This window comes from Capricornis sumatraensis, chromosome 9 (assembly GCF_032405125.1).
Source record: "Capricornis sumatraensis isolate serow.1 chromosome 9, serow.2, whole genome shotgun sequence".
Classification (NCBI taxonomy): domain Eukaryota; kingdom Metazoa; phylum Chordata; class Mammalia; order Artiodactyla; family Bovidae; genus Capricornis; species Capricornis sumatraensis.
The window spans coordinates 12929089-12955886 of NC_091077.1; the positions used below are offsets into that span (position 1 = coordinate 12929089).

Consider the following 26798-nt stretch of genomic DNA (forward strand, 5'->3'; position numbering starts at 1 on the left):
AGGAGCTGGCAGGAAGGAGGAACTGGGACAGACCGCTAACAGATACAGAGAAGGCGGTGGCACCCCATTCCAGTACTCTTGCCTGGAAAATCTCAGGGACAGGGGAGCCTGGTGGGCTGCAGTCCATGAGGTCACTAAGAGTCAGACACAACTGAGCGACTTCACTTTCACTTTTCACTTTCCTGCACTGGAGAAGGAAATGGCAACCCACTCCAGTGTTCTTGCCTGGAGAATCCCAGGGACGGGGGAGCTTGGTGGGCTGCCATCTATGGGGTCACAGAGTTGGACATGACTGAAGCGACTTAGCAGCAGCAGCAGCTAACAGATATGGGGGTTTTTGGTTGGGAGCTGTGATGGAGCTGTTCTGGAATTAGATAGTGATGGTAGTTGCATTCCATTATGAATGCGGGAAATGCCATTAACTAATATACTGTAAAATAGTGAACTTTATTATGTGAATTTTAACCCAATAAAAAACAAATCCAGAAGAGAGGAGAAGAAGCTGAATTCACAAAATCACAGCGGTGAAGAGGCAGGGACACTCTGGAGCCACCGCCGGGCCACAACAGTTTCCTTGCGAGGGCTCGTGAGCTGGTGACACCCCCAACCAGGACTAGGCGTGGGACAGGGAGAAAAGAGGGGAGCTGGGAGTGCGGTGAGGTCACTGATGGACACAGGGTGGGGAATCAGCTGGATGTCGCCCAGGAGCTGGAAAGAAGAGCATGGAGAGTTCAGATCTAAGAGATGCCAGGGGGCCGGGGGTGGGCAGCAGTGACTGGAGAGGCTCCCAGAGGGGATGGGCCCCAGGCTGCCCCTCCCTGGTTCAGGCCGGCAGCAAGGCTCTTCCAGGCCTAACCCAAGCATTAGTGCCTAGTACAGCAGACTGCTGTGGACTTAGATGGGGCTCGGTGATGCTGACCAGTAGCATCAGCGATTACAGGAGAGGGCGCAGGAGGAGAAGAGAAGGAGCAGACCCAGGGAAAACCAGCCTCCACAGGGCAGAGGCAGCAGGTGGGCCTGACCAGCCTCCACAGGGCAGAGGCAGCAACCAGGCCTGACCAGCCTCCACAGGGCAGACGCAGCAACCGGGCCTGACCAGCCTCCACAGGGCAGACACAGCAGGCGGGCCTGACCAGCCTCCACAGGGCAGACGCAGCAAGTGGGCCTGACCAGCGTCCACAGGGCAGACGCAGCAGGTGGACCTGACCAGCCTCCACAGGGCAGAGGCAGCAGGCGGGCCTGACCAGCCTCCACAGGGCAGAGGCAGCAACCGGGCCTGACCAGCCTCCACAGGGCAGACGCAGCAAGCGGGCCTGACCAGCCTCCACAGGGCAGACACAGCAGGCGGGCCTGACCAGCCTCCACAGGGCAGACACAGCAGGCGGGCCTGACCAGCCTCCACAGGGCAGAGGCAGCAACCGGGCCTCACCAGCCTCCACAGGGCAGACACAGCAGGCGGGCCTGACCAGCCTCCACAGGGCAGAGGCAGCAAGTGGGCCTGACCAGCCTCCACAGGGCAGACGCAGCAGGTGGACCTGACCAGCCTCCACAGGGCAGACACAGCAACTGGGCCTGACCAGCCTCCACAGGGCAGAGGCAGCAACCGGGCCTGACCAGCCTCCACAGGGCAGACGCAGCAAGTGGGCCTGACCAGCCTCCACAGGGCAGACGCAGCAACCGGGCCTGACCAGCCTCCACAGGGCAGACACAGCAGGCGGGCCTGACCAGCCTCCACAGGGCAGACGCAGCAAGTGGGCCTGACCAGCCTCCACAGGGCAGACGCAGCAGGCGGGCCTGACCAGCCTCCACAGGGCAGACGCAGCAGGCGGGCCTGACCAGCCTCCACAGGGCAGAGGCAGCAACCGGGCCTGACCAGCCTCCACAGGGCAGACGCAGCAAGTGGGCCTGACCAGCCTCCACAGGGCAGAGGCAGCAACCGGGCCTGACCAGCATCCACAGGGCAGACACAGCAGGCGGGCCTGACCAGCCTCCACAGGGCAGACGCAGCAAGTGGGCCTGACCAGCCTCCACAGGGCAGACGCAGCAGGTGGACCTGACCAGCCTCCACAGGGCAGAGGCAGCAGGCGGGCCTGACCAGCCTCCACAGGGCAGACGCAGCAAGTGGGCCTGACCAGCCTCCACAGGGCAGAGGCAGCAACCGGGCCTCACCAGCCTCCACAGGGCAGACACAGCAGGCGGGCCTGACCAGCCTCCACAGGGCAGAGGCAGCAACCGGGCCTCACCAGCCTCCACAGGGCAGACGCAGCAAGTGGGCCTGACCAGCCTCCACAGGGCAGACGCAGCAAGTGGGCCTGACCAGCCTCCACAGGGCAGACGCAGCAGGCGGGCCTGACCAGCCTCCACAGGGCAGAGGCAGCAACCGGGCCTCACCAGCCTCCACAGGGCAGACGCAGCAAGTGGGCCTGACCAGCCTCCACAGGGCAGACACAGCAGGCGGGCCTGATCAGCCTCCACAGGGCAGACGCAGCAACTGGGCCTGACTAGCCTCCACAGGGCAGACACAGCAAGTGGGCCTGACCAGCCTCCACAGCGCAGATGGAGCAACCGGGCCTGACCAGCCTCCACAGGGCAGACGCAGCAAGTGGACCTGACCAGCCTCCACAGGGCAGACTCAGCAGGCGGGCCTGACTAGCCTCCACAGGGCAGAGGCAGCAAACGGGCCTGACCAGCCTCCACAGGGCAGACGCAGCAAGTGGGCCTGACCAGCCTCCACAGGGCAGACGCAGCAACTGGGCCTGACTAGCCTCCACAGGGCAGACACAGCAGGCGGGCCTGACTAGCCTCCACAGGGCAGAGGCAGCAAACGGGCCTGACCAGCCTCCACAGGACAGAGGCAGCAAGTGGGCCTGACCAAGCTCCACAGGGCAGACGCAGCAGGCGGGCCTGACCAGCCTCCACAGGGCAGACGTAGCAAGCGGGCCTGACCAAGCTCCACAGGGCAGACGCAGCAAACAGGCCTAACCAGCCTCCACGGAGCAGAGGCAGCAGGCGGGCCTGACCAGCCTCCACAGGGCAGACGCAGCAGGCGGGCCTGACCAGCCTCCACAGGGCAGACGCAGCAGGCGGGCCTGACCAGCCTCCACAGGGCAGAGGCAGCAAGCGGGCCTGGGCGGTACGCACGGAAAGAAAGGGCCTGGGATGCCTCAGGGCAGAGAGAGGGCCCTATCGTCCTGGGTCCAGGGACCAACTAGACCTCAGGCAACCGACTGTGGAAAGCCGGGCCTGGGAGAGGAGGCCGAGTGGTAACTGATCGGGGTCCTTGACCAAGACCTGTGGGAGGTATTGGAGGCAAGCTGCTCGTCCCCCGAGCCTCCAATCCCCTGCTTCTACCCTCCTCACCCTGCACGACAGCCTTGCCCATGGTGCTGGGCCCTGCAGCTCAACACATGGCACCACTCAATGGTTTCTGGCACCGGAGAGGGATTTATTTCCTGGACGAAGCAGCCAAAATCGTTCTGCACCTTTGTTCGCAAGCACGGTGCAGTCGGAGCCGACATTTTCTAGCTGGGCTGGGGAAGAGCAACTCAAAATGGATTCAGGGAGGGTGTCGGCTGAGGAGCAGCTGAAATGCTGCCTTCCGTGGTCTGCAAGGCTGAAGGCCAACAGGGGGGAAAGGATGTGGTTACATTTATAAAGTCAAGTCAAGCAGGGTTTTTAGTGAGCTTGCTTTAGTCAACTCTGGGGATAGGTAAGCCACCTGAAGCTTAAAAGGGGGCTGATCTAAGGCAACAAGAAGTTTTACTAAAAAAAAAAACAAGAGTGGCTTTGCAGACTGTACTACCTAAGAGACAGCCTCATGTCCAGGGGAGAACAGCTCTGATTCATGGGTGGAAGACTGACCGCTCCGCTCCCAAGAATCTAAAGTGATGCAGAGAATAGTTCCCTCCGGTACCCACCTCTCAAGGGCCTCTGAGTCCTGGATACCTGGACATCATGTTCAGGTTCCAGACCTATGGCCCAATAGGGGAAGGCAGGTCCCCTGTCCCACCCCAGCCCTCTGAACAGCCAGCCCGGAGGCTGACAGTGGCTTCCTTTCCGATGTTCCCACTGGCCCCTCAACAGTCTGGGTTTTGGGCCCTCTCCTGATAAGGGCTGGTGATTTAGACCAAGACAATGTCCAGCAAGGCAGAGACCCATCCCAGGGCCCCCAGAAGCCATCTGTCTCCTCTCTCCTCCGTTCTCCTTCCTCTCCTTCTCTTCCCTTTCTCTCCGATCCTGCCATTCACACACGGAGATGTGCACAGACACAAAAAGGCGCTCCCGTGCGCTAGGGTCCACGTAGAATCATCGCCTCACAGCCTATTTACAGACGTTTTACCAAACAAAACATCAACCCCCAATGTTTGACAGGAAGCCCCTCCCCTCTTGTCAGGAGCGATGCCTCCTGAAGGGGGTTCCCAGGCGATGAGCAGCAAAAACCCCAGGAAGGGGAGAGGGGGAAGAAAAGGAACGCACGGGGCGGGAGAAGGTAAAATTATAAGGTTGGAGCTGTCAAGGCAAAAAAACGGGGGAAAAAGGCAAAGCAACTCCACTATTAGGGGCTCGGTGTGAAACATGGAATTCACAACAGCCGAAAATCTCCGTGCTTTGTCTGCGGAAAACAGAGACACAGCGGCCTAAGGGCTGGGAGGGCCTTGCAGCCACTCTGCACACAGCCTGCCTGTAAGCAGCGCACTTGCCCTGAGATGCAGGACTGAGCCCACAGACGCCTCCCCCAGCCCCACAAGCGCTCCGCTCTGCCTGCTAGTCGTCACCCTGCCCCCTCTCCCAGGGGCGCCCTGGGAGGGACCCGAGTTGGGAACAAAAGTGCAAAGCGGGCAGTACTGCCCTCTCGGTGGACAGGGATGAACGGTGGAGACGCCCGTCCAGAGAAGAGCAGACGCGGGGGCACTCGGTTCTGCTCAGCTCCACGCCTCAGAGGAGCAGCCGGGCTGGAGGTGCTTTCTGGAGAAGCCAGAGTGTGCCCGGTATCCTGGCAGGATCGGAACCCTGAGGGCTTAAGCCCTTCCCATCCCTGCACACCTTCCTCCCGACTCCTCTCACTCAGAGAGGCCTACAGGCTGGAGCTGAGGGGCAGCGTCTGAGCACTTCACTCCCAGGTGCCTCGGTGGGCAATGAGGACATGAAAGAGGGGAACCAAGGGCAAGAACCCCAGTCTGGGTCCAATGCTTGCTTCTGGAAAAGGAGGGAAAGGCCTGCCAGAAAAGAGAGTGGGGGTGGATAGAAGAGTGTGTGGCCTCGGGTCCTGACACCCACCACGGGATGAAGCACACTGGGGCTGTCAGCCTGGGGCCCCTGCTTGCCCCTGCCTCCCCAGGAGCAGAGTTGCTGAGCACCCTGGGCCTAGGTCTCGAGAGGCAGCCCCAGGGAGTCCTGGGGGCCCTCTTTTGTGCTGACTTGCCCGTTGCCATTCGCTCCCTCTGCTGTGGTCAGGGTTTTCCTACTGCGACACCCCGGACATCGGGGCAGGACCGCTCCCACTGTGGGACTGTCCCATTCACTGTAAGACAGACAGCAGCACTCCTGGCACTAAGCCGCTAACTGCCAGTAGTGACCCCACCACCACCACGCAGTGACAGCCAGAAAGGCCTCCAGACATCGCCAGCAGTCCCCTGGGGGCAGAGCTTCCCCCACGCGTTATGATCACCCTGTCCCATTCTCCCAGGACCACGCCACACGCAGCTTTGGACCCACGCCAGCGGGGGGACCAGGTACCTGTCTATCCAGGAGACAAGGAGTGGCTGTGGAGCTGGCGGCTGTGAAGCCCTTGAGAAGAGGGCTACTGTCCCACCCTGACCGCCACCATGTCCCCTTCATTCGGTGCCTGCAGAGGCCCATCCGTTCCCTAGGCGGCCTGTGAGGTCTGGGTGCCGAGCGGGGGGCGCACCTCTGTCCTCCCCCTCCTCAGCCCTGATGAGCTCCTTGTGTCATGCCAGAGCTTTAGTGGGACCCCAGCCCACCTGCCCAGCACCCCGGCCAGGGCTGTTATGCCTGCACTGTGTCCAGACACCGGGCTTTTAATAGCAGCTTTCTCTGGGGCTGGGCTCCCCCAACCTTCGCCTCTCACTCAGCCCAGCTCCTGACGGGGGAGCCACAGCGCCCTGTAATTATAGCAATTGTAATCTCTTTTACTAACAGGTAGATTAATAGCAAGGCAGGTTCACAAAGAGCCCCAGACAGGAGCTGCTCAGCTGCCGAGAGGGCTGGTAGGGCCTGACACCTCGCAGCAAGGACGCACACCACCGACGCAGACGCTCGCTCCAGGCCTGAGGAGCTTGGGGCCTGCAGTCTGGGCTGGTCATGCCCCTGGGTGACCGGGGACTTACTGCGTGATCGGGGGACTCGCTGGGTGGCCAGGGGCAGGTGCTTCAGTGTCCTCATGGGAGCAACAGTTTGAACTTCGTCGTCCTCAACATTTACTCTCACATCCTTGGGGTGTGACATTTATTCACACACTCCAACCCACACCCGGACACAGATACCCACCTCCTGACACTCGGCCACACACGCACAGACACTTGACAGGGTCACACACGCCAAACATACAGAGTTAAGGAACGAAGCGAGCTTCATGAACACAGGAGCCCCACCCACGATGGGATGGCTACGGGCCCTCTGGGAGCTGGACGCCTGCACCGCGGCCACAGGGAGGAGGGGAAAGGCTTCTGCTGCCCCTCTCTGTCCTGCACCAGCCCCTCCTCTGCTGCAGATCACGGGATTCCCGCCAGACCTCAGGAGTCCTAGCGAAGCTCCCACTTCACAGGGCCCAAGGATAGTTAAGTTCTGGGCAAGACGGGGCATCGAGTAGAAGCGGTGGGTGTCAGAGGCCAAGACACTGCCACCTTGACAGGCCAAAGAAATGTAGACGGTGATGTGGGGAGGTTCAAAGTGAATGAATACACATGTGTGCACGCAGGCGCCACAGCCTGTGAGTAGAGCCAGTGGGGACCAAGCCCGACCAGGGAGGGCTCGCGTGCGTATGCCTGGGGACCCTGGCAGAGGAGATGGCTCTGGCCTGGGGCCTGCTGTGTGTGTCCCGGCTGTGTGGCCCTGGGGGACACCATCTCTAGGGCGCTGGGTGTGTGTGTGTGTGTGTGTGTGTGTGTGCATGCGCACAAGTGAAGACAAAGTCCACAGCTTGGAGGGCAGAGCTCACCATCCCCGAGCCTCCCCTCCAGTCACAGGGGGACACACTTCATCAGACAGTCCCAGGGTCCTGGTGGCAGACGGTGGCGCTGGCCTCAGGGATGGGCAACAGCTGCTTCCTCGGGAACTCTTGGGGGCCATGCTGGTGGCCACCTCGGGCCTACGACTCGGCGGTCGCGCTGGGGGGCTGCTGCCATTAAGGCGCCATGGCCAGCACCTGCTCACTGCCAAGCAGTCCCCGGGCTCCCCTGCCCACTCCCAGCCTGAGAGAACCAGCACCGCCGTGGCTGAGGCCCTCAGGAACCCTCCCCTTCCAGCAGTGCTAACACAGAGAGGCCTGGAAGAGGGGACCTCAGACTCACACAGAAACGCAGGCTGGAGGACGAGAGTGTGTGGGGTGACGTCCAGGAGTTCTTTCGTTGGTCGACAGCACGCGTCCATCAGGGGACGTGTGAGCGGATGTAGCCGACGCACACCTGTGACAGGGATGGGAGTGTGGGTGCGTGAGAAGCGTGCCCTCATGTGATGTGTGCGAATGACGGCAGTGTCTTTCTGTGGCTCTTCGTAGTGCGAACGGGGTACAGCTGGGGACGTGGTGAGATGGACCCTCACATGCCATCTGCGGGCATCAAATTTCCAGACAGCAATTTCACAACATATGTGACAAGTCTTATAGACGAGAGTCTCCACCCTATGCCTGGTAATTCGACCACTGGGAAGCCTGTCTGAAGTTCATAAGCAGAGCCACAGTGCTCCGTGAGCCCAGATGTCCGTCCCAGCAGAATTTACAACTCAAAGGCCTCCACACCTGAAGGACTGCATCCACTCTGGAACACTCAAGCGTCATGAGCTGCTCCAAAAGCATGTCTGTATTTTTAAAAATAATCATACGTTACATTTATAATAAAGGGTAATTTCCTATTTCCAAAATGAAAAGAGAAGTCACTAGAAATGTTGGTAATTAGGGACAGTGCAGCTAATAATGAGATGCTAAACAACCACAGAGTATTTTTTGAAAAATTGTGATATGTTGGAATACACAACGGCATTAAATTTTTATAAGGAGCATGCCCAAGTGTTTCTATCGCTTTTTAAAATTTTAAAACCCAAATTAAAAAAAAAATACAATGTTGTGCATGAATAGGTATAAAAAAATGCAACAAAAGGCTATTCATGGTTAAGAGGTAGAATTTTGATAATTTTTATTTACCCCTTTAGATTTTGTGCTTCTTTGGTATTTTAATGATGGAATGCACACTAGTCTTATAACCAGAAAAATGCCTTTTCAAAAACAGTAGATGGATGAGAGGCTGTATGTACCTGACTCTCTCCCCCAAATCATAGCAGACAGTAATGAGGTGATAGCAAACCACAGCCCTGTGGGTCCAGCCGCATTCATGTTCCTTGAGCCAGGCAGGCCTCCACCTCAGGAACTTCCATTCCTGTGTCCCAGGCCAAAGGACACAGGGAAGGAAGGAAGGCGACACCCCCAACCCACCGCCACACTGCAACACTCCTGCAAACCACACTCCTGAGACTACGAGGCACCAGGCCACCCCTCCACTGACAAGGGGGCCTTTGGAAGGGAAAGCAAATCTTTGAGAAAGCCAAGGACAGTCACAGGGGGCCAGAGGAAAAGAGGCTCACAACCAGGGAGGAAGCGGCCGACTGGAGATTCTTAAGGTGGAGCGAGGAGAGCTGGGAATTCACTCAGAAACCAACAGAACTGACTCTACGGTCTGAAGCCAGTGAAGGGGCAGCAATGGCAGAATCGGCTCAGAGAAGTGGCTCTGCATGTGTGAGTACATGAGACACGCACTGTGGGGCAGCAATGGCAGAATCGGCTCAGAGAAGTGGCTCTGCGTGTGTGAGTACATGAGACACGCACTGTTCATGTTGCTTTAATAATTCATTGTTAAGAACCAAATCTAGCCACCAGAGCTGGGAGCAAAGCACCAGGTGGGGAGCGGCAGCCATCTCCAACCCAGGAGGCCTGGTCCTGAGGGGTCCCCAGGAGGGAGTGGGCAGGAAGAGCCAGCCCTGTGTCTGCACCCACAGCCGCACAAGGAGCCTAGAGGCCGGGGCTTCCGGGAAGAGGGGCGGGGGTGAGAGGAGACCCCTGAGCAAAAGGCAAACAATCTCCATGCCCTGAGGCTGCTCCCTGCCACCCTGTGCTGCAGGGTGGCCAGCTGGGTGGGGAGGGTCTGGCCTGGGAGGAGTTCCCTTCGCTTCACGTGTAGGCTGGGAGCTGGGAGCGGTGGTGAGCTGGGGGCACACAGGCCTTGCCCCTTCTATCAGGACTAGCCCCCGAGATACAGGGAAAGCCGGGGTGAGGGTGGGACAGATCAAGCTGGAGCCTATGACACCCCAGCAGTGGCCCCTCTAACAAGGGGTCCAGGGAGAGGGCAGCTCCTTCCCCATTTTCCTGACACCTCATTCTCATTCTCAAAAAGGGAAAAAAAACATATTTTGAGAAACCAAGTCCTTTTCAATCCATTAACCCACAGCTTCCCACTTGCCTGCCACGTTCATTCCAGCTCTTCAGAAGCTTCCATCACTCCTCACCTGCCTGCACTCTCTCCTCATAATGCCCACACAGAAGGCACACCACCCCTCTCCCTGGCCCCACTCCCGTCCTTTATCAGCCCCATCTCTGATTTTTATGCCATTTCATGCCTTTGCATCATCTCAAGGATGGGATGGGCTGTCGGCTGCTTCCCATCTGAAGGTAATTCAATATTCAAAATGGGTTTATGGGGTTGTATAAAACTATACTCTGGGTGACAGCCAGATGCCAAGGCAGATAAAACATAGTCCCAGTTCCAAGATTCCAGCCTAGCAAGAGAAACCTACAAAATTAAGTGCAAAGTGTCACAGAGGAGCAAAATAACCCGGCCCTCAGCCAAACCTGGATCCAGCTTGCATTCAAACAAGGCCTTGCCCAGCTGACTGCTCACTCCTGCAGAAGACTCTCCAGAGGTGCCTGTCTCGTGACAAGCCACGTAAAGGCAGCATTCGGCACCGTGGGAATGCCCGGCCCCCCCAGGGAGGGTGCACTGAGGAAGCCAGCACAGGCCTGCAACCACCATCCACAGCCCGGGAACAGGGCTCTGGCTCACCAGGGGCGCCCTGCAGCCGGAGTGCTTGGTTGGAGAGAAACACAATTCAGGAGGCCCTGCCAAGCCAGGCTGGCATTTCAGGAATTATATTAATGAACCTCCAAGTTTCAAAATCTAGTATTAGACGGTGGCTTCAGGACCATCATCCTCAGTTACTGTCCCACACGGCCAGGGACACTCCTGGGCAGCAGCATGGCTACAACAGACTCTGTGTGTGTGTGTGTGGTTTAATTTTTTTTTTTTAATGCATGTATTTGAAACTCTGCCCATGAATAAGTCAGAGAACTCTGGACCATCCTTGGGGCAGGGGCCTCTCATTTGGCCATACCTCTTGGGCTGGCAGTGTCCCGAGAATTACTACTCTTGTGGAGCAATGGCCTTTGTGTTCAAAGCCAGCACTGCTCCCCACAGAGCTTCCCTTGGCGCAGCAAGCCAGACTTGCCTGCAAACCCACGGGCCTTGCTTTCCCACCCGTGCTCATCAGCTGCCCAATCCCAAGTCCACACTCAAAAGTTGGGCTCAACACACACAAGGGGCAGCTGATCCTCCTGCTCCCGCCAACCCAGTACGGACCAGACCACTGCACCGCCATCCTGGCTGCCATCCGCGGGCCCCATCCCAGGCCAGCAAAATGACGACCTAGTTGGCCATGCTTTACATGTGGTCAGGGCCAGTGGGGACCTAGTAAGCTGCGGCCAGGTAGTAAACTGCTGCTGCTGCTGCTAAGTCACTTGAGTCGTGTCCGACTCTGTGCAACCCCATAGATGGCAGCCCACCAGGCTCCCCCATCCCTGGGATTCTCCAAGCAAGAACACTGGAGTGGGTTGCCATTTCCTCCTCCAATGCATGAAAGTGAAAAGTGAAAGTGAAGTTGCTCAGTCGTGTCCGACCCTCAGCAACCCCATGGACTGCAGCCTTCCAGGCTCCTCCATCCATGGGATTTTCCAGGCAAAGTACTGGAGTGGGGTGCCATTGCCTTCTCCAGGTAGTAAACTAAACAGGCACTAAACACAAGTGAGAAAGAGTTTGCTATACCCTGTGAGTACAATTCACGTACGCCGTGCAAAATGTAATCTGCTCCAAAGGACATCAGGTAGCTTAGAATCCAAATTTCTGTAACCCTCACACACTCCTTCATCTGTTCCATTTGTGAGGTCTCTTTGGGTGGCAGGCTGGCCCTGGTTGCTGGGTCTGGGAAATGGGCTTTTGTGGAGACAAGTTCTCTTCCTGGGACGAGCACACTCATGGTGGGGCCCACGGCCTGGAGGCTGCAGTGGCTTGCTCAGGTCTATGTGGGAAGCAACTATGTCTTGCCTCTTGGAAACTCTCTGACAGGCAATAGGGATCACTGTTCAAAGGTTCTTTCATTACTTTTTTTTTTTTTTTTTAATAACAGGCAAAAGATCCATACTGCCAGGTGGGGCTTACTCTCAGCACCATCTCCATCTTAACTGCAAAGGGACTCAGAGCCTTGAGAAGGCAAAAAGACCCTCTTAGAAGCTCTGTGATTCCCCCAAAGCTCCAGAACCCTACACACAACCAGTCGAAACACAGACTACAGAGCTGCAAGAAATTCAGAGGGGAGGCCCAGCAGGGTTTGGGGCCTCTGCTAACACAGGCGAGGGAGGGCTGTCATAAGGAAAGACACACAGGCCCTGCTCACCCACCTCCAAGGCAGGGCTGCTTGCTCTCACCACTACAGACAATCCATGACTTCTGATGGTGTGACTCGAGTTTTGACTTTACGTGGTGCAAAGCAATACGCAGTAGAAATCATACTTCAAATTTTAAATTTTGATCTTACATGTATAGGTATGGCTGAGTCCCTTTGCTGTCCACCTGAAATTATCACAACATGGTTAACTGGCTATACTCCAATATGAAATAAGAAATTTTAAAATTTATTTTAATCTTTTCCTGGGCTAGCGATATGCAGTACAATATAGTCTGGTACTCTTGTGATTCTGGGCAGTGGCAGTGAGCCACAGCGCCCAGTCAACCAGTCAGGGGGGTAAAAAACCACTACACTTACAACCTTTCTGTACCCATGTAATCGGGCATCCCAGGTGGCCCAGTGGTAAAGAACTCGCCAGCCAATGCAGGAGTTAAAGGAGACATGGCTTTGATGCCTGGGTCAGGAAGATCCTGTAGAGGAGGAAATGGCAACCCACTCCAGTATTCTTGCCTGGGAAATCCCACGGACAGAGGAGTCTGGTGGGCTATATAAAATCCATGGCAAAGAGTCAGACAGGACTTAGCAACTAAAAAATATTAACAACCCATATAATCACCCTGTTTTTCAAACTGTTTTTTTATGGTATAGTATTCCATAAATTACGAAAGATATTCATCAGCTTATTATAAAATAGGCTTGTGTTTGATTTTGCCCAGCTGTAAACCAGTGGAAGTGTCCTGAGCACGTTTAAGGTGGGCTAGGCTCAGCTATGATGTTCGGTAGGTTAAGTGTATTAAAAGCATTTTTGACTTACAATATTTTCAATTTATGACGGGCTTATCAGGAGGTAGCCCGACTGCAGGTTGAGGAAGATCTACGGTGACATTTGGGGCCAGGTGGTTCCTTGTTGAGAAACTGTCCTGTGCACTCGTCCTGACTCACGAGATGCCAACAGCACCCCCCCCTGGTTGTGACAACCAAAAGCGTCCACAGCAGTTGCTAAATGTTCCTGAGGGGCAAAATCGGCCCTGGTGGAAAACCGCTGTTCTCAGATGACCAACCATCCTGGTTTTCAGGAGACAAAGGGCTTTCCTGGGGAAAGGGACTTTCAGCGCTGAAACCAGGAAACTCCTGGGCAAATGGGGACAAGTAGGTCACTCACCCTTCCTCCCAACTAACTTCAATCGCTCCACCTGCCATCAAAACACATTTCCTCCTCTATCTTCAGGGATGCAAGCAGCAGCTAGCTCTTCATCACTGTGTATGAAACCGCTTCTCATACACCTGAAAAAATGACATCCCACCCCACAGATCCTTCTGGGGCCAAAATATCATCCTTGCCTCCTCTTCCTTTCTGAGCACCATCTGAGCACGACCATGACTTCCACGAGGCTCTCTGAGACATGCGCCAAATTGCTCACATATTTTTTATATTACTAAGACCGAAATTGACCTAAAACCTCTGCTAGGAGCAAAGGCCCCACCCTGGTGAGGACAGAACTGGGGTGCAGAGCTCTGGTGGGCGCACATTTCAACTCCCCTTCAGCAAGTGGCCCCAAAGCTGTGGAGAGAGCCCCCCCCAGGAGGCGGGAGGATGGAGAGAGACCATTCGGCTCCCCTGTTCTCCCCAGCTGAGTCTCACATGAGCTGCTAGACACAGGGACGGGACCCGAGACCCTCTAGAGAGGACACAAAAGGACATGGAATTTTCTCCCTGGTACTGGTTGAACACCTGAGAGTCCATTGCACCAGGGATCCCACCTGGTAGGCCTCAGGATTAGCATCCCCCCTACCCCCACCCCGAAAGCTTTCTATCCATTTGCCTCCTCCCTTTAAAGGCCTCTCTTCATTTGGTCCCCCAGAGAGCCGTCTGTTACTACAGAAACAATGATGTCATGTGGGGGGGTGGGGCTGCAGGTCCCTCCCACCCCTCCCTAGCTAGGTATCACGCCTGCCTACATCACGGCTCAGAAATTTATAGCCCAGCGCTGGGTATTTATAAGGTGGCTCTGGTGTGACCACAGATTCAGTGCTGGGCTGGTGACTATTTATAGCCAGAGGATATACACTTATTACATGCCCCCCCCCCCCGTATTCTGGGCCACGTGTTATATAACTGCCATTATGCAATAACACCCATTACATAATAATTATACACTAATGGGGATATAATCTGCAGGCATAATAAGGACACACTCCCCAAGGCTGCACTCGGTAGGCCTCCTGCAGGCCGCCTCCAGGGATCTCTGGGTCTCTCCGCACACTCCACCCTGTCCAGGAGTCAGCAGGTGTCACCCTGCTCCCAGCTGTCGTCCACAACCTCCCCAAGGCCATCAGATCTAGCCGCAAAGCTCTATCCAGGCTCCCTCTTCCTGTCTTGTCCCTGCCCCTGGCCTGCAGAGAACACTTCTGTCTGCTGTATCTTTGAGCCCAACACAAAGAATTATGAAGGGGTAATTCCTGGAAGGCTGAGAGATACTTCACTCTCCATTTCAAGAAAGGAAAAAACCAGCAACAGTCACCCCTGGAAGGAGCCTGTAGGGTCTAGAAAAGCCTCCAGCACGCCAGGCCAGTTGGCAGAGGGTTGGCCCCATGCAGAGGAGCACCCTGGCCCTCCAGGAAAGAGCTGGAAAGAGGCAAAGACTGGGGCCAAGCCAGGCACGGTCAGGCAGGCCTCTCCTCAGTGGCTCCTCCTTCCCTTGTCACCCCGCAGGGGCCAGGCTTTGTGGGGGCCCTGACTGCCACCATCGCCGTCGGCGTTACACCACCGGCAGGAATGCCCCAGAGCAGGAGCCTGGCCGGTCGGGTGGCGACACACGCTCTGCTGGTCACCCTGCTCCCAGGAAGGGCAAATAGAAACTGTCATCTCAGGGGAAAGAGGACAGGGACTCTGCACCTGGGGTGACAGGGGACACGGGTGGAACGCGCAGGGGACAGGAAAATTTAAGACCGCGATAACACATGATGGAGCCAATTCAATTAGCCCAAACATATCATCTGCTCTTAAAATAGATACCTCTGTATTTAAAAGTGGTCTGATGAGAAGTTAACTGATGAGAAACTAGAAGAACCTACCGAGATCTGGGAAGTAAGTTTCTTTCTGGCACAGGAGACTGGTTTGGAGAGCCTGTCCCTTACATTTCCCTGTTGTTTGAAGTTCTATAAAGAGTGTGTCTTACTACCATAATAAGAAAAATCAAATACATCTTTTAAAAAGAGTAGTGCCAAGGCGCAGGCGACACTTCCAGTCTCCGCATTCCATGCTGCCGAAACAAAATGCCGCTCTCTGGGCTCTGGGGTGGGCCTGATGTGGTCACTGGCTCTCCCCTCAGGCCCGGGTCAGCTGAGCCACACATCCCGGTTCCTGTCCCCAGAACAGCAGCCCGGGCACCAGACAGACTGCGATGCAAAACGTCAGAAGGGACGTTCAGCAGGAGACTCAGAGCGGCATTCGTGGTTCCCAAGGGGAGAGGAGCCCCCGCGTGGTTTTAGTCCAGGGTCTTTCTGCCCAGAAAGGGGCAAATGGAACAGGACAGGAGGGGAACAGCCAGGGCTCAGAGGTTCTGCCGCCACTCGAGAAAACATAAATGGGTCCTAAACTGGAAGAGAGGCAAGAGGTGAATCTGGGGAACGTTTTCTCTGAATCTCTCCATTTCTCATAGGCCAGAGGGTCTCAGCTGGGGCAACTCTGCCCTCAGGAATACTTGGAAACGTATGAAAGTGTTTCTGTTGTCGGACTTCCCAGATGGCACCAGTGGTAAAGAACCCGCCTGCCAATGCAAGAGACGTGGGTTCAGTCCCTGGGTCTGGAAGATCTCCTGGAGGAGGGTACGGCAACCCACTCCAGTATTCTTGCCTGGAGAATCCCATGGATGGAGGAGCCTGGCGGGCTACGGCCCATAAGGTCGCAAAGAGTCAGACAGGACTGAAACGACTTGGCAAGCATGTATTTCGGTTGTCGCACATGGGGCGAGGGGTGTGTCTAGTGGGTCAAGGCCAGAGATGTTGATAACCCCTCTATGATGCACAGGACTGTCTCCATGACACAGGAGGATCCGGCCCCAAAGTCAACAGCATCGTGATTGGGAAACCCTGCTCTACGAACCTGATTTCAATGGTTAAGAGGTGAAGTCTCTGTCTTCTTCGCCAGGGAAACAGGAAAATCTTCAGCAGTGAGCTATCCTCTCTCACACCCAACCCCCTTCAACATGTTGGAAGAGTTTTTATATACAGAACCCTGAAGTTTTCAAACTTTCAAAAAAGGGTAAGAGGGAGAGTCTACGTGAATTCAGCAGCATAAAAGGCAATGAAGAACAGATTATTGCAAAACTTCCAGCAATCATCTGGTTAATTAGGATAATTATATTCACTTTTATTTCAAACTGCAATTCCAAGCAGACTCCCAGGAAAAAGGGCGTGACCGAGCAAGGATCAGGGATTCCCAAGATCCAGCCAAGCCTGCCCAGCCGCACACCTGGACCTCCTGCACAGTCTACCGTCCCCAGGACGGGGTGCCAAGAAGCCGAGCTGGCCGAAGCACGATGGGGGTGTGCAGCCAGCCTCCCCGCCTGGTCTGTGCTAGCGTGTGGCCTCTCAGCTCAGGGGCAGGGGGCTGACTGGCAGGAGCGGAGCCCACTGTCAAGGACGGGCCAGGTCCCCGCGGTCTGTTTCCACCCTACGTGCTCAGCAGCTGGGGGAGCCCTTGAGCTGAGCCACAGGCTGGGCTCCAGCCCCTCCGTCTCAGCTCCTGGAGAGCAAGGGAGACCATGGGGGCCTGCGCAGCTTTCTCTTCTGTGACCTCACCCAGGCCAGCAATCCCCATGACGTTCAAGGAGCTGCAAAGCCCACAGAGGGGAGCCAGGGTGCTCGCTGACCAGAAACCTGGGTCCTTCTGCAGGACACTGTGCAGCCCAAGCGCCCTGACATTGCTGTACCGGGTTCCCTTCTCTGTACGGTGGGGATAATGATACCTGCCCTGCCTATATCACTCAACCATTGTGAGGATGCAGTCGGCCCCAGACAAGCTGAAAAGGCTCAGCCAGCTGACAAAAACGAGCTAATTCCTCACTGTCTTTCAAGGTGAAGTTCAAGCAGGTCACCTTCCAGGAAGCCTCCCAGGTCCTTGAGTCTGGTTCCCCAGTTCCTCACTACACACAAAGACCCCTGTGTGTGTCACCTGAGTACACATGCTCACCACTGGGTAGGCGGGCTTAAAACCAGAATCGATGTTAAGAATTTGGGTGGTTAACACGCGAACAGGACTCAACACGGTGCCTCGACCATAAAGGACCTTCAGTGGAAAAATGGAATTAAAGCAGAGCATGGAGACCACAGGTGTGCCCTCTCCTCCACCAACAGGGCACCTGGACAAAGGAGTGTCCCTTAAGTTATCGGATGTCCTCCAAATTAACAACAAGCGACGCACAGACACCTCTTCTCAATACTCTGTATTCATCTATATGGAAAAAAGAAGCTAAAAAGGGTGGATATTTATGTAAGCATAACTGACACGCTTTACTATACACCTGAAACTAACACAATATTGTAAATCAACTATGCTCCAGTAAAAAAAAAAAAAAAGATGGCCCTGACCCTGGCGCAGTGGCATGCCAGGTCATCATTAAGATATCAAAGTGAGGAAAAGAGTCAGAACACCCCCCACCACTGACAGCCACCCAGCCACGGTGGCTGCTGGGGGCACAAGGCACTTGGAAGACAGGCCCACAAAGGGCAACCCTGGAATATTTTCTTAAACCTCCCCAAATCAGATATTAGACATGCGTACAAACAACGTAAGGAACCCAGGTACCCGGGTGGGGAGGGGGTGAAGCCCAGTCCAGCCAAACCCCCCTGCCGCCACCCCTCTGCCTGCTGGGACCCTTTTCTAATGCCAACAACTCTTCGGCTCAAACATGCTTAAAATGGCGACGGCGGCCTGCAGGGCCAGGCGTTTGTCGTACTGTTTGCCACGGTGCCCTCAGTGCCAAGAAAAACCTATCATGAGAAATGCCATCAGCTATATTTATCTATCTCTCAGCCCCCCAGCCTCCTCCTTCTGTCTGCCAAGCAGGCCTGCGGAGCCCCCCTCACCCAGTGGGCACACTTCCCTGTTGCTGACGCCCGTGACCACCTGCCCAAGCCTCGCTTTCCGGCTCTCTCTTCCCCAGCCCCGGCAACCAGGCTCCACACAGACACAGCGACCACAAGCTGCACTCCTTCTCACTGGCACGTCAGGTGTGCCCACATGAGCTTAAGGTCATGCACCCGCATAGGTGCTGATCACCACGTCTGTGGTCCCAAACCACGGGCACTGGTGGTTCTCCATCTCCTTTCAGCCTCAGTTCCCTTCTCGTCAGCCAGAACCAGCCTGCCCTCTGTGAGCCATGGGCCGGATCCTCTGGAAGAGGTACCCATGCCGCACCATCTCAGAGGCCAGTCATCATGTGGAGACAAGAGGCGTGGGGTAAACATGTGAGCCTGGGAGGACAGGGGCTCCTCCTGGGCCTGTGTACCACTGCCGGCAGGATGCCTGGCTGGAGGGCAGACCTCTCAGCCTCCCAGTTCCCAGATGGAGAGTGGGGAGCCCCTGCCTGTATTCCAGAGTGCTAAGAGTTTCCAAGGAGTCTACATGTTAAAAGGACCCCCCGCCCCCAACCCTTTCCCATCCATCCAACCAAGAAGGCCTCGGCAGAATCGGGGATGATAAAGGGAAAACGGCAAAGTCAAGGTTCAGGACCTTTCAAATCCTACAGCTGCTGGGGATGCGGCTCACAGGGGGAATGTCCTTCCATGCCAGGCACTTCCGACCTTTCCTTACACAAGCATCAGGGCTCCTAGCTGATCCTTCCCACCTTCAGGCCTAACACAGAACATGTGAAGGTGAATTGGAGACTGTATCCTAACCCCCCTTGCTTCGGGAGGCAGTGCCCACACCCCGTCCCAGGCTTCTCCCCAGAAGGCTACCTCCCGCCTCTGAGCCCCTCACTCAGAAAAGAGTTCCTGGGAGCCAACTCCTCTGAGAATGAAGCAACCCAAATAAAAATTTTAAAACCCAGAAGCTCTTTCTCTCCTGCCCCCTCCCCCTCCACTGGCAAATGAAAACAAACAAGAAATCAAAGAGGTCTTTTGTGTGAGCACCGCGCTGACACTGCTGGGGCCTTTGAAAGGACTTCTGAATCGGACACTGAAGGATAAAATAACTGAAGCGTGGCAGCTCCTGAGACAGGGGGTGGGGTGGGGGTGGGACTGACGGGGCAAAGAGAAAGAGGGGTGGGGAGGGAGACACCTTCTTCCCAGGACAGAAAGGGGGCCGTTTAGCTGTACCTTCTCTGCTCAGCGGCTGCAGGACGCCAGGACAGAGGGGGACCAGGGCACAACCTTCTACCCCTTTGGCCTACCTTCCTCAGCATCCTGGGTCCCTACAACTCTAGAAGGTGCTGAGATGGGCCCTGCCTCTCCCTTCACAGCCCACCTGGAGCTGTCCTGTGAAGCCCTGAGGGGTCTCCCCTCGCCTCTGGCATGGATCACTGTTCACATCTATAGGTTGGTGCCTTCTAGAAATTATCAGGGGACCTTTGCTCAAACCTTGCAGACCGCATGCAAGAGTCTCTCATTGCATAGGTTCACCAAGTGCACATGTATCTCATGAATAAAGAAAATTCAACCATCTTGCTGCAGTGCCAGAAAGTAAGCCGAAGCCTCAGGAAGTCCTTCCACACGTCTGGCCCCCAGCCCTCCTGCTACAGAGCGGCCCCGTTTCCTCTGGGTGGGCGGTGGAGCACAGCTGGTCACCATGCTTGGGCTCCCAGGTCCCCTCTGGCTTATTCATGGGCCGAACTCTGCCAGCTCAAACTCAGACAAAGGTAGTTCTTTTTTTCCCCCTTGAGCTACAGCTTCCAACTCAGCCATGACAGTGAGCACTCCACCAGGACCGCCTGCACATCACAGCCAGCGGGGACCCCTGACTGGCTGGAGGGACACGCTATGGACAAAAGGGGTTAAGAGCAGACGGTTAACGGAGTTCTAGAATGAGACCACTGCAGGGGGGTCTGGGCATCTCGGATCTCTTCTTTGGGGTCACCCTCTCGGAAGTCAGCCTGAACTGTATTACGCCTTCACACCACCCAGCTCCAGGGAGCCCGTGTCACAGTAACAGAGTGAAGGCGGCCTGGGCAGGCTTCTCAGGTATGCAGCCTAGGCCGTCACGCAGACCCCATGCTTGGTTTAATGATCTAACTATCGTCTCTTTGTAGCGCCTAATCATTTTGAACCAGGAATCCCTCATTTTAATTTTGCACTGGGCCCTGCAAAATATGTAGCTGGAAGGCCTAGCAAATCGTGTGGCTACCTTGGGATCTGCTCGAACTTGGAGTTTCCATGTCCAGTACAGAATGCTCCAGTTTAAGAGGGCCTCCAGGGGGTGATGGCCAAAACGGGAAGTGCGCAAGGAGGTGTGTCAAATGTGGGAGGCGTGAGAGACTGGCAGTGTTTGCCCTGGAGAAGCGACCACTTCTTGGGAAAAGGGGTGGAGAGGAACTGTGAGCCCTGTCTCCAGCACTTGAAACACTTCTGTGTTACAGAAAAGTAAGCTTTCACCTCGTTCGACCCTTACGGCAGAAATAAAACCAACAGGTAAAGGTGACAGGGAGGTGTCCTAGGGCTCAGGGAGCTGTAACATCAGAATCGCAGCAGCCGTCATCCGCTGCTTGCCTGCCATGTGCCAGTACCTTTACATGTTGGCTGGTTCAGTCCCTTTCACCAGCCTCTGAATTAGCTGAACAGCAGACTTTTACAATGATGGAAGCTGAACCTCGAGCCACAGGGACATCTCTTCTGGGACACTCTCAAAGGCACCTAACCCTACACGGGTGTATCTTGCTGGTTTTAGGAATCTGGTAACTGGGCTCCACAGTCTTCAACAGCCCTGGCACCAGATGGTGGTGCCTCAAAAACAGACCAGCGGCCTTTCTGGGCCTGGAAACAAGAGGCATGGGTGAAGAGGCACTGGGGCCTCAGGAGGAGCAAGGCCTCCGGAGAGGGCAGCTGGTGCGCCCTTGGCCACTCCCATGCACTTGCACCAGAGCCACCAGATGGGGCCAGGCATCCGGCAGAAGCCTGGGGGACACCACTGGCACCGACCACATCTTGGCAGGGTTGACATGGCGGGCCGGTGCCCTCTGCTGCCGAGGAAGCCCTCTCTTGGACCAGAGAACCGGCGCTCACTGAAAAGCCCCAAGCTCTGAAGCAGACAGTGAAAACCAGGGAGCTCTTATACTGAGAAGGGCAACTCTGCACTTGAGAAAATTCACTTGGACAGATCCTCGGGTGCTAATCCATTTCCTGCGACAGGTAAGGCCCAGCTGTCCCCAGACCTGGAGGCAAGGAGGGAGGCAGAAGTGCCTTTCGGAGCAGCACATTTACCAACGCAGGGGAACACAGCCTGCCGAGTCTAGACAGGGGAACTCTACAGGAGAAACCATCAGGTCCCTTCCACAACAACAACCCAAAAACTGCCAGGAAAGAAACCAATATGAGGAAGGAGGAAGGGGAGGATCGCCTAGAGGTTATGAGACTTCCAAGACGGAGCAACCCACTTTAGTGCGTGAACCTGATCAGAATCTTGACCTACACAAACAAAATTCGGAGGCTATTAGGGAAATGTGAACACTCCCCAGCTAAAGAAACCATTTCAGCATGATAGTGATACTATGTTTCCATTTTTCAAGAATCTTTATCTTTAGAAACATGTGCGGAAATATTAACACAGGGGAAGCTATAAGGCCTGGATTTTCTTCTAAACGACCCAGAGTAGGTGGGCATCAGGGGCTGTGGCTGGATCGCAACTAACCATAAGTTGGCACTGGTGATGGGGGTTCCTTCTATCTGTTAATTTCTCTGTAGTGAAAAAGCAGAGATAACGAAAAGGGCCACCCCCTGAACACCTGGACTTAATGGGCCTCCACTGTGGGCCTGTTGGAGGGATCTGATGGGGAGAAGCTGACGTTTTCATTCAGTAAAGCATTTTATTACTTTCAGTTTTTTTTTTTTTCTTTTCTAGGATGGAGGCCTAGATTAAGGATGGTCTGAAGATGCCCGTTTACCTTCAGATCCTTGCAGAAGCTTTGGGGAGAGTATAGCCATGCTTCCAGACCAGTTCAGCCACCCTTCCTTACACAAGCATCCTTCCGCCTGGCCCCAGGTTCTCCCCTGTCTCCAGCCACTGCCCTGGGACACCCCCTTCGGATGGAAGGACAACGTCAAAAATGTACAGCCTCCTTCCCATGGCAGTGCTCCTGAACCCGGTTCTGCTTAAACATCCCCTCCTGAATGGGAAAGGTACCCAGCCGGAAGGCCACCCTCATGAAGGGTGCAAAACACGCTGAGTGGCCTTTTAGGACCCCGCGTTCTGGGAGCGGGGCTCTTGACGTCACATACACTCGTCCTTTAGTCCCTCTCAACCATGCCACTTCTTAAAGCTTCATGTGAGACAAAACAAGGGCCCACAAGGGCCAAGGATGACGGATGACAATGGCGCCTGCAGGGGAAGCCACACCCCCAGGCTTACCATCACAAGTCTGCTTGTCACCAAACCTGGCACACCACTTCAGCCCAGATCAGGCTCTTCAGCCCATTGGAAGGGAAGGACAGCATTTCTTTTAGACTCTAAAGTAACGCTTGTCTGAGCCCTTGCTGCCCCAGCCACCAACCCTGGTTTATACTGGAAGGAAGGAACAAGTGGCACCCTACTGAGCAGATCTTTGCATGGACATGGAAGAGGAAGCTTGTACTATTGGACTGGCACTGTTTGGGGGCTCAGCCAGAAGACATTTGCGAGTAAACTGTAGTGGTTTGGAGAGAAAGCCATGCCCACCACTCCATGCAATCTCAAGCTATCTACCCAAGGCCCATGGGTAGGCCACACCATATCCACTTACCCCCACTCCCTCAGAAAGGTGCTCTTGAGTTAAAGCAATTTCAGCAACAAAATTCCCACCTTCCTGGAAACTATCTGGAGTCCAGGGACCTGAACTGTTGACAAATTATAAGAAAAATATCCTCATTTCCCCACTCAGCTTTTGTCAAGGAACTCAGCCTCAGCTGAGACAGAGGGGGCCAAGACTACATGTGATGGGCATGGATTTACTCATATTCCTGGGAAAATCTTCTCATTATGTCTAGCGGGCAAGTAGGGGTGCCACCCTTCTCCTTACACCTGCCTGGTCAGTCCAGGAGCCAGCTGGCTGGTCAGGAAACGGTCTCCATCACACATACTTCACCCTACCTTGGCCCCCTGCTAGCAGCGGTAAAAAGTACGACCTAAAATAAAAGAAGTCAGGGAAACAGCTCAGCTACAGGATCCAGCTACAGAGCAAGGCTGAGGAAGCTGGCTTAGGAGGAAGATGGATATTGGTTTCAACTCAGGGGCCCTAGGTCCAAAACTGGAAGGCACAGAAGCCCCTCTGAGAGGAGCTATCTGACAGACGCAAGCTCAAGTCTTCAAGTCTGCCCCAGTCCACTTCCAATACCGCTACCTCCCATTCTGATTTGCTGCACAGAGAAGCAGCGAATAACTTAAATTTTTGCTTTGGTCTCCTTTCCAGAAAGAAAAAGGATGAACAAGGAAGAGGACCAGCAGTTGGTCATTCTTTGTGAGGGGGCTATGACAGTCACACAGGGCCAGGTATGGGCCTAGAAAGATCCACAGAGGGAAACAGAATGGGGGAGGCGGGAGAGGGGTGGTGTCCACTGCCTCCATCCAACCACCAAAGCCACTTCTCAGAAGAGAGAATGAGCAAGAAGAGAGGCCTAAAATATCACCTTTTCCTCCTCCTGAGTTTCCCCATATATAAACTCTCAGTGCTAATCCAAGTCGAGTCCTCAATCCTGACGCAATACTGAAAGTGCCCCAAAATTTCCTTTTTGGATTAAGTCATCTCTCTCCTCCCAACATCCCAAACAGGCAAGGGGGTAACCACAGCAGAAAAGTGAGTTGCTTTTCTTTTTTGTGAATGAACAGGAAGGAAGATACACACACACACACACATACACACACATACATATTTGCGGGGGGAAAGAACATTCACTAGAGTTGAAGTTAAGCCACATTCTCTTACATTCGCATGAAGAGAGAAAGAAGGGGGGAAAAGGAGGGGGAAACGTTGGAATGGTGGAAAGGAAAAAAAACACAGAAAGAGAAAGGTTTGGTAGCCCTCTCATTACAAGTTGGTTGGGCATAATGTAAACACACTTCTGCCTTGCTTAATCACAGAGTGCCGCCCGTTTAGGTTTCAAAGGCGGCAGTAAATTGGGCGTAGCTGAGTGGAGGCTAAAAATTAACCAGCCATCTCTGTTTCAATTTGTAAGAAAACAAAAGCGGAAAGAAATTATAAAAAGGGAAAGGGTAGGGAGGGAAAAAAAAAAAAAAAAGGAACAGAGGAGAACTGAACCACCACAACCCAAAATGCAGGGTGAAATTGGAAAAGCAAAGAGGAGAGAGAGCACAAAAGGAAAAGGAGATTTTACAGAGTTTTGATTGTTTCTTTAAGACCTCTTCCACAGCAACGCCTGCTCCCCACCACCCCCAGCAGAGGTGTTGGGGCTTGGGGCATCCACTGCGGGGAGGGGGTCTCACTACCTCAGCTGAGACCCTCAGGGGAAGGGGCGGTAAAGGGGAAGAGCGCAAGGGAGCTCTGCTCATTTTCACTCTCTATGAAATCGAATGACTTTTCTCCTCTCTGTCAGCCAAATCCCAGCCAAAACAGCTCCCGCCTGGGCATCTGGGCCCCAGAATCTGCTCGCCTCTGCCTTCTTTCCTCTTTTCTATTCATTCTGTTTCAGATCCCAGGGTTTTACACGCCCCTCTCTCCATCGAACCACTGCCCACCCCGCTTGTGCCAAATCTGGCTTTTCCCCAGGACTTGAGGGGAAGCTGCAGGAAAGCCGGTACCTGCCCCCCAATACTTTTTCTGACTCATTTAAAATCAGAGCAAGGAGAGTTTTTTTTTTTTTTTTGGTGATGGTGGTGGTGTTCCTCACAAACTCTCACCATCGCGGGTAATTCCTGGGTGTCCTGGCCCCAGTCCTAGGACCTGCAGCATCTTTGAGTCCTCCAAAGATGGAGAAACAGGAAAATCAAATCGGTAACATGGCAAATGAGCAAAGGAGGAAGAATGGAGCAAGTGGAGGGAAACGGAAGGGAAAGGGGAACATCAAAGGAGCTGCAGGCCTCAGCAGAATGGGTGCACCAGTTAGGCCCCTGGTGTGTACACGCAAGGATCCCTTGGAAGGAAGAGGTACAATAAACAGAACAAATGCCAGTAAGTGAAATAAAATGGGGCGGAGGGAGAAGGGGGGATGGAGAGCAACCTACCCGGAGTGTGGACAAAGTAAGCCAGATAAAGATCCAGTTCTTTGATTGTGACTCCAATGTGATGTGGCTGCACGCACAGGCCGGGGTTCGAGCACTGGGGCGACTTGTAGAGCCGCTCCCCGTCAGTACTTTCCAGGGGGATCCCCTTAAACAAAATCACCATGACCAGGTCCAGCCTCCACACCTTGTCGGCCTGGCGAAGGCAGTCAATCCGCCGGATCTTGCCCTTCTGGTCGGGGTTGGAGAGCACACAGCAGGGGGGCTTCTTGCCCGTGATGGTCAGCACAAAGTCCTCCCGGAACTCGGGCCGGATGTCTTTGCGCAGCTTGGCCAGCAGCCGGGATGCCCACTTCTGCTTGATCTCGGGCTTCTCGCCCAGCAGCTCGTCCTTCACCGCCCGCTCCTCGTCCTTCGACATCCGCTTCTCGTGCTTCTTGAAGTACTTGCGCTTCCGCGCCTGCAGGTTGAACCAGGTGTAGGAGAAGGCGCGGACGTGAGGCAGCAGCGCCTCGATGAACGGGTGGAACTCATCCTGCAGGCGGCAAGCCGGGAGCATGCGGGGCGAGGGGAGACGGGAGGAGGGGAAGACGGGGTGAGGGGGGAAAGAGAAAAGGAGAAAAGAAGCGTTAGAAAGGGGGCACAAGGAAAATCGCCTTCGCCTTCTCCTCCTCCTCCCCCCCCCCAACGACAATTTTCTCTTGCAATTGTTCTAGGAAAGTGTGGCCTGGAGCCGCCACCAGCCTAGCCTGCCGCTCGCTCCCATCTCAGCCTCAGCAGCCAGACAGAGACACCCAGAGCCTGAGCACACACCTATTCTCTCTCTCTCTCTCCCTCACTCACTCACACACACGCGCGCACAGACAACGTTGCCGTCCACACACACACACGCTGCTGGTATCCCCGCCAGGCTCTGTCGCGCCCATGACATCTCCATGTCCTATGCAGCCTCGAACTCGTGTCAGCTCGCCCCGGCACGGAGTCCAGTCTGCACGAATGCCCGTGGACGCACACGCGGGGCAGGCGAGGGCCGCTTCACGCCCCGACACCGGCAGGTTTTTGGCCACCCCCAGAAGAGCGAACATGACATCCGCGAGTCAGCGAGCCAGGAAACGGATTTGGCTTCCCCCTCCCCAGGCTGTTTTCATTCTCTCTTCTGCTCCGATTGGAACATCCACCCCAGCATTTTTTAAATCAGATCTAAATCCTAAATATGTGATTTCAGCTTTGTTATCGACACCAATACTAATGTTAACCACAGTCATAAGGAACAAAACGCTTCTTGTTAGCACAAATAAGGTGGTGGTCTCAGCCACTGTAGGGTTAAAAGCTACGGGGGCATCCTGTGCCCCGTCCCCACTGACCCCTTCACCCTCTTTCCCACTCAGTCAGGTGACAGAGGGCCGGGCTCTCGCTTTTTGTTTTTTGGTTTTTTTTTTTTCCTTTTTTTCTTTTTCTTTTTTGCTTGTTT

The 26798-nt window shown here is 54.9% G+C and overlaps 1 protein-coding gene across 3 annotated transcripts in view; it reads right to left on the reverse strand.

Moving 5' to 3' along the window:
• NFIX (nuclear factor I X) overlaps window positions 1-26264 on the reverse strand; it is a 68399-nt gene extending 42135 nt beyond the window's left edge. The window contains exons 1-2 of one of the 3 annotated variants that reach the window (XM_068979461.1): window positions 26214-26264; window positions 25331-25862 (exon numbers count right to left, since the gene is read on the reverse strand). In XM_068979461.1, coding sequence (XP_068835562.1) covers window positions 25331-25862; window positions 26214-26264 — 583 coding nt within the window. Of the gene's footprint in view, window positions 1-25330; window positions 25887-26213 lie in introns of those variants that run through there. The other 2 variants (XM_068979462.1, XM_068979463.1) reach the window with 2 other exon arrangements.
• Window positions 26265-26798: the final 534 nt, after the last annotated feature.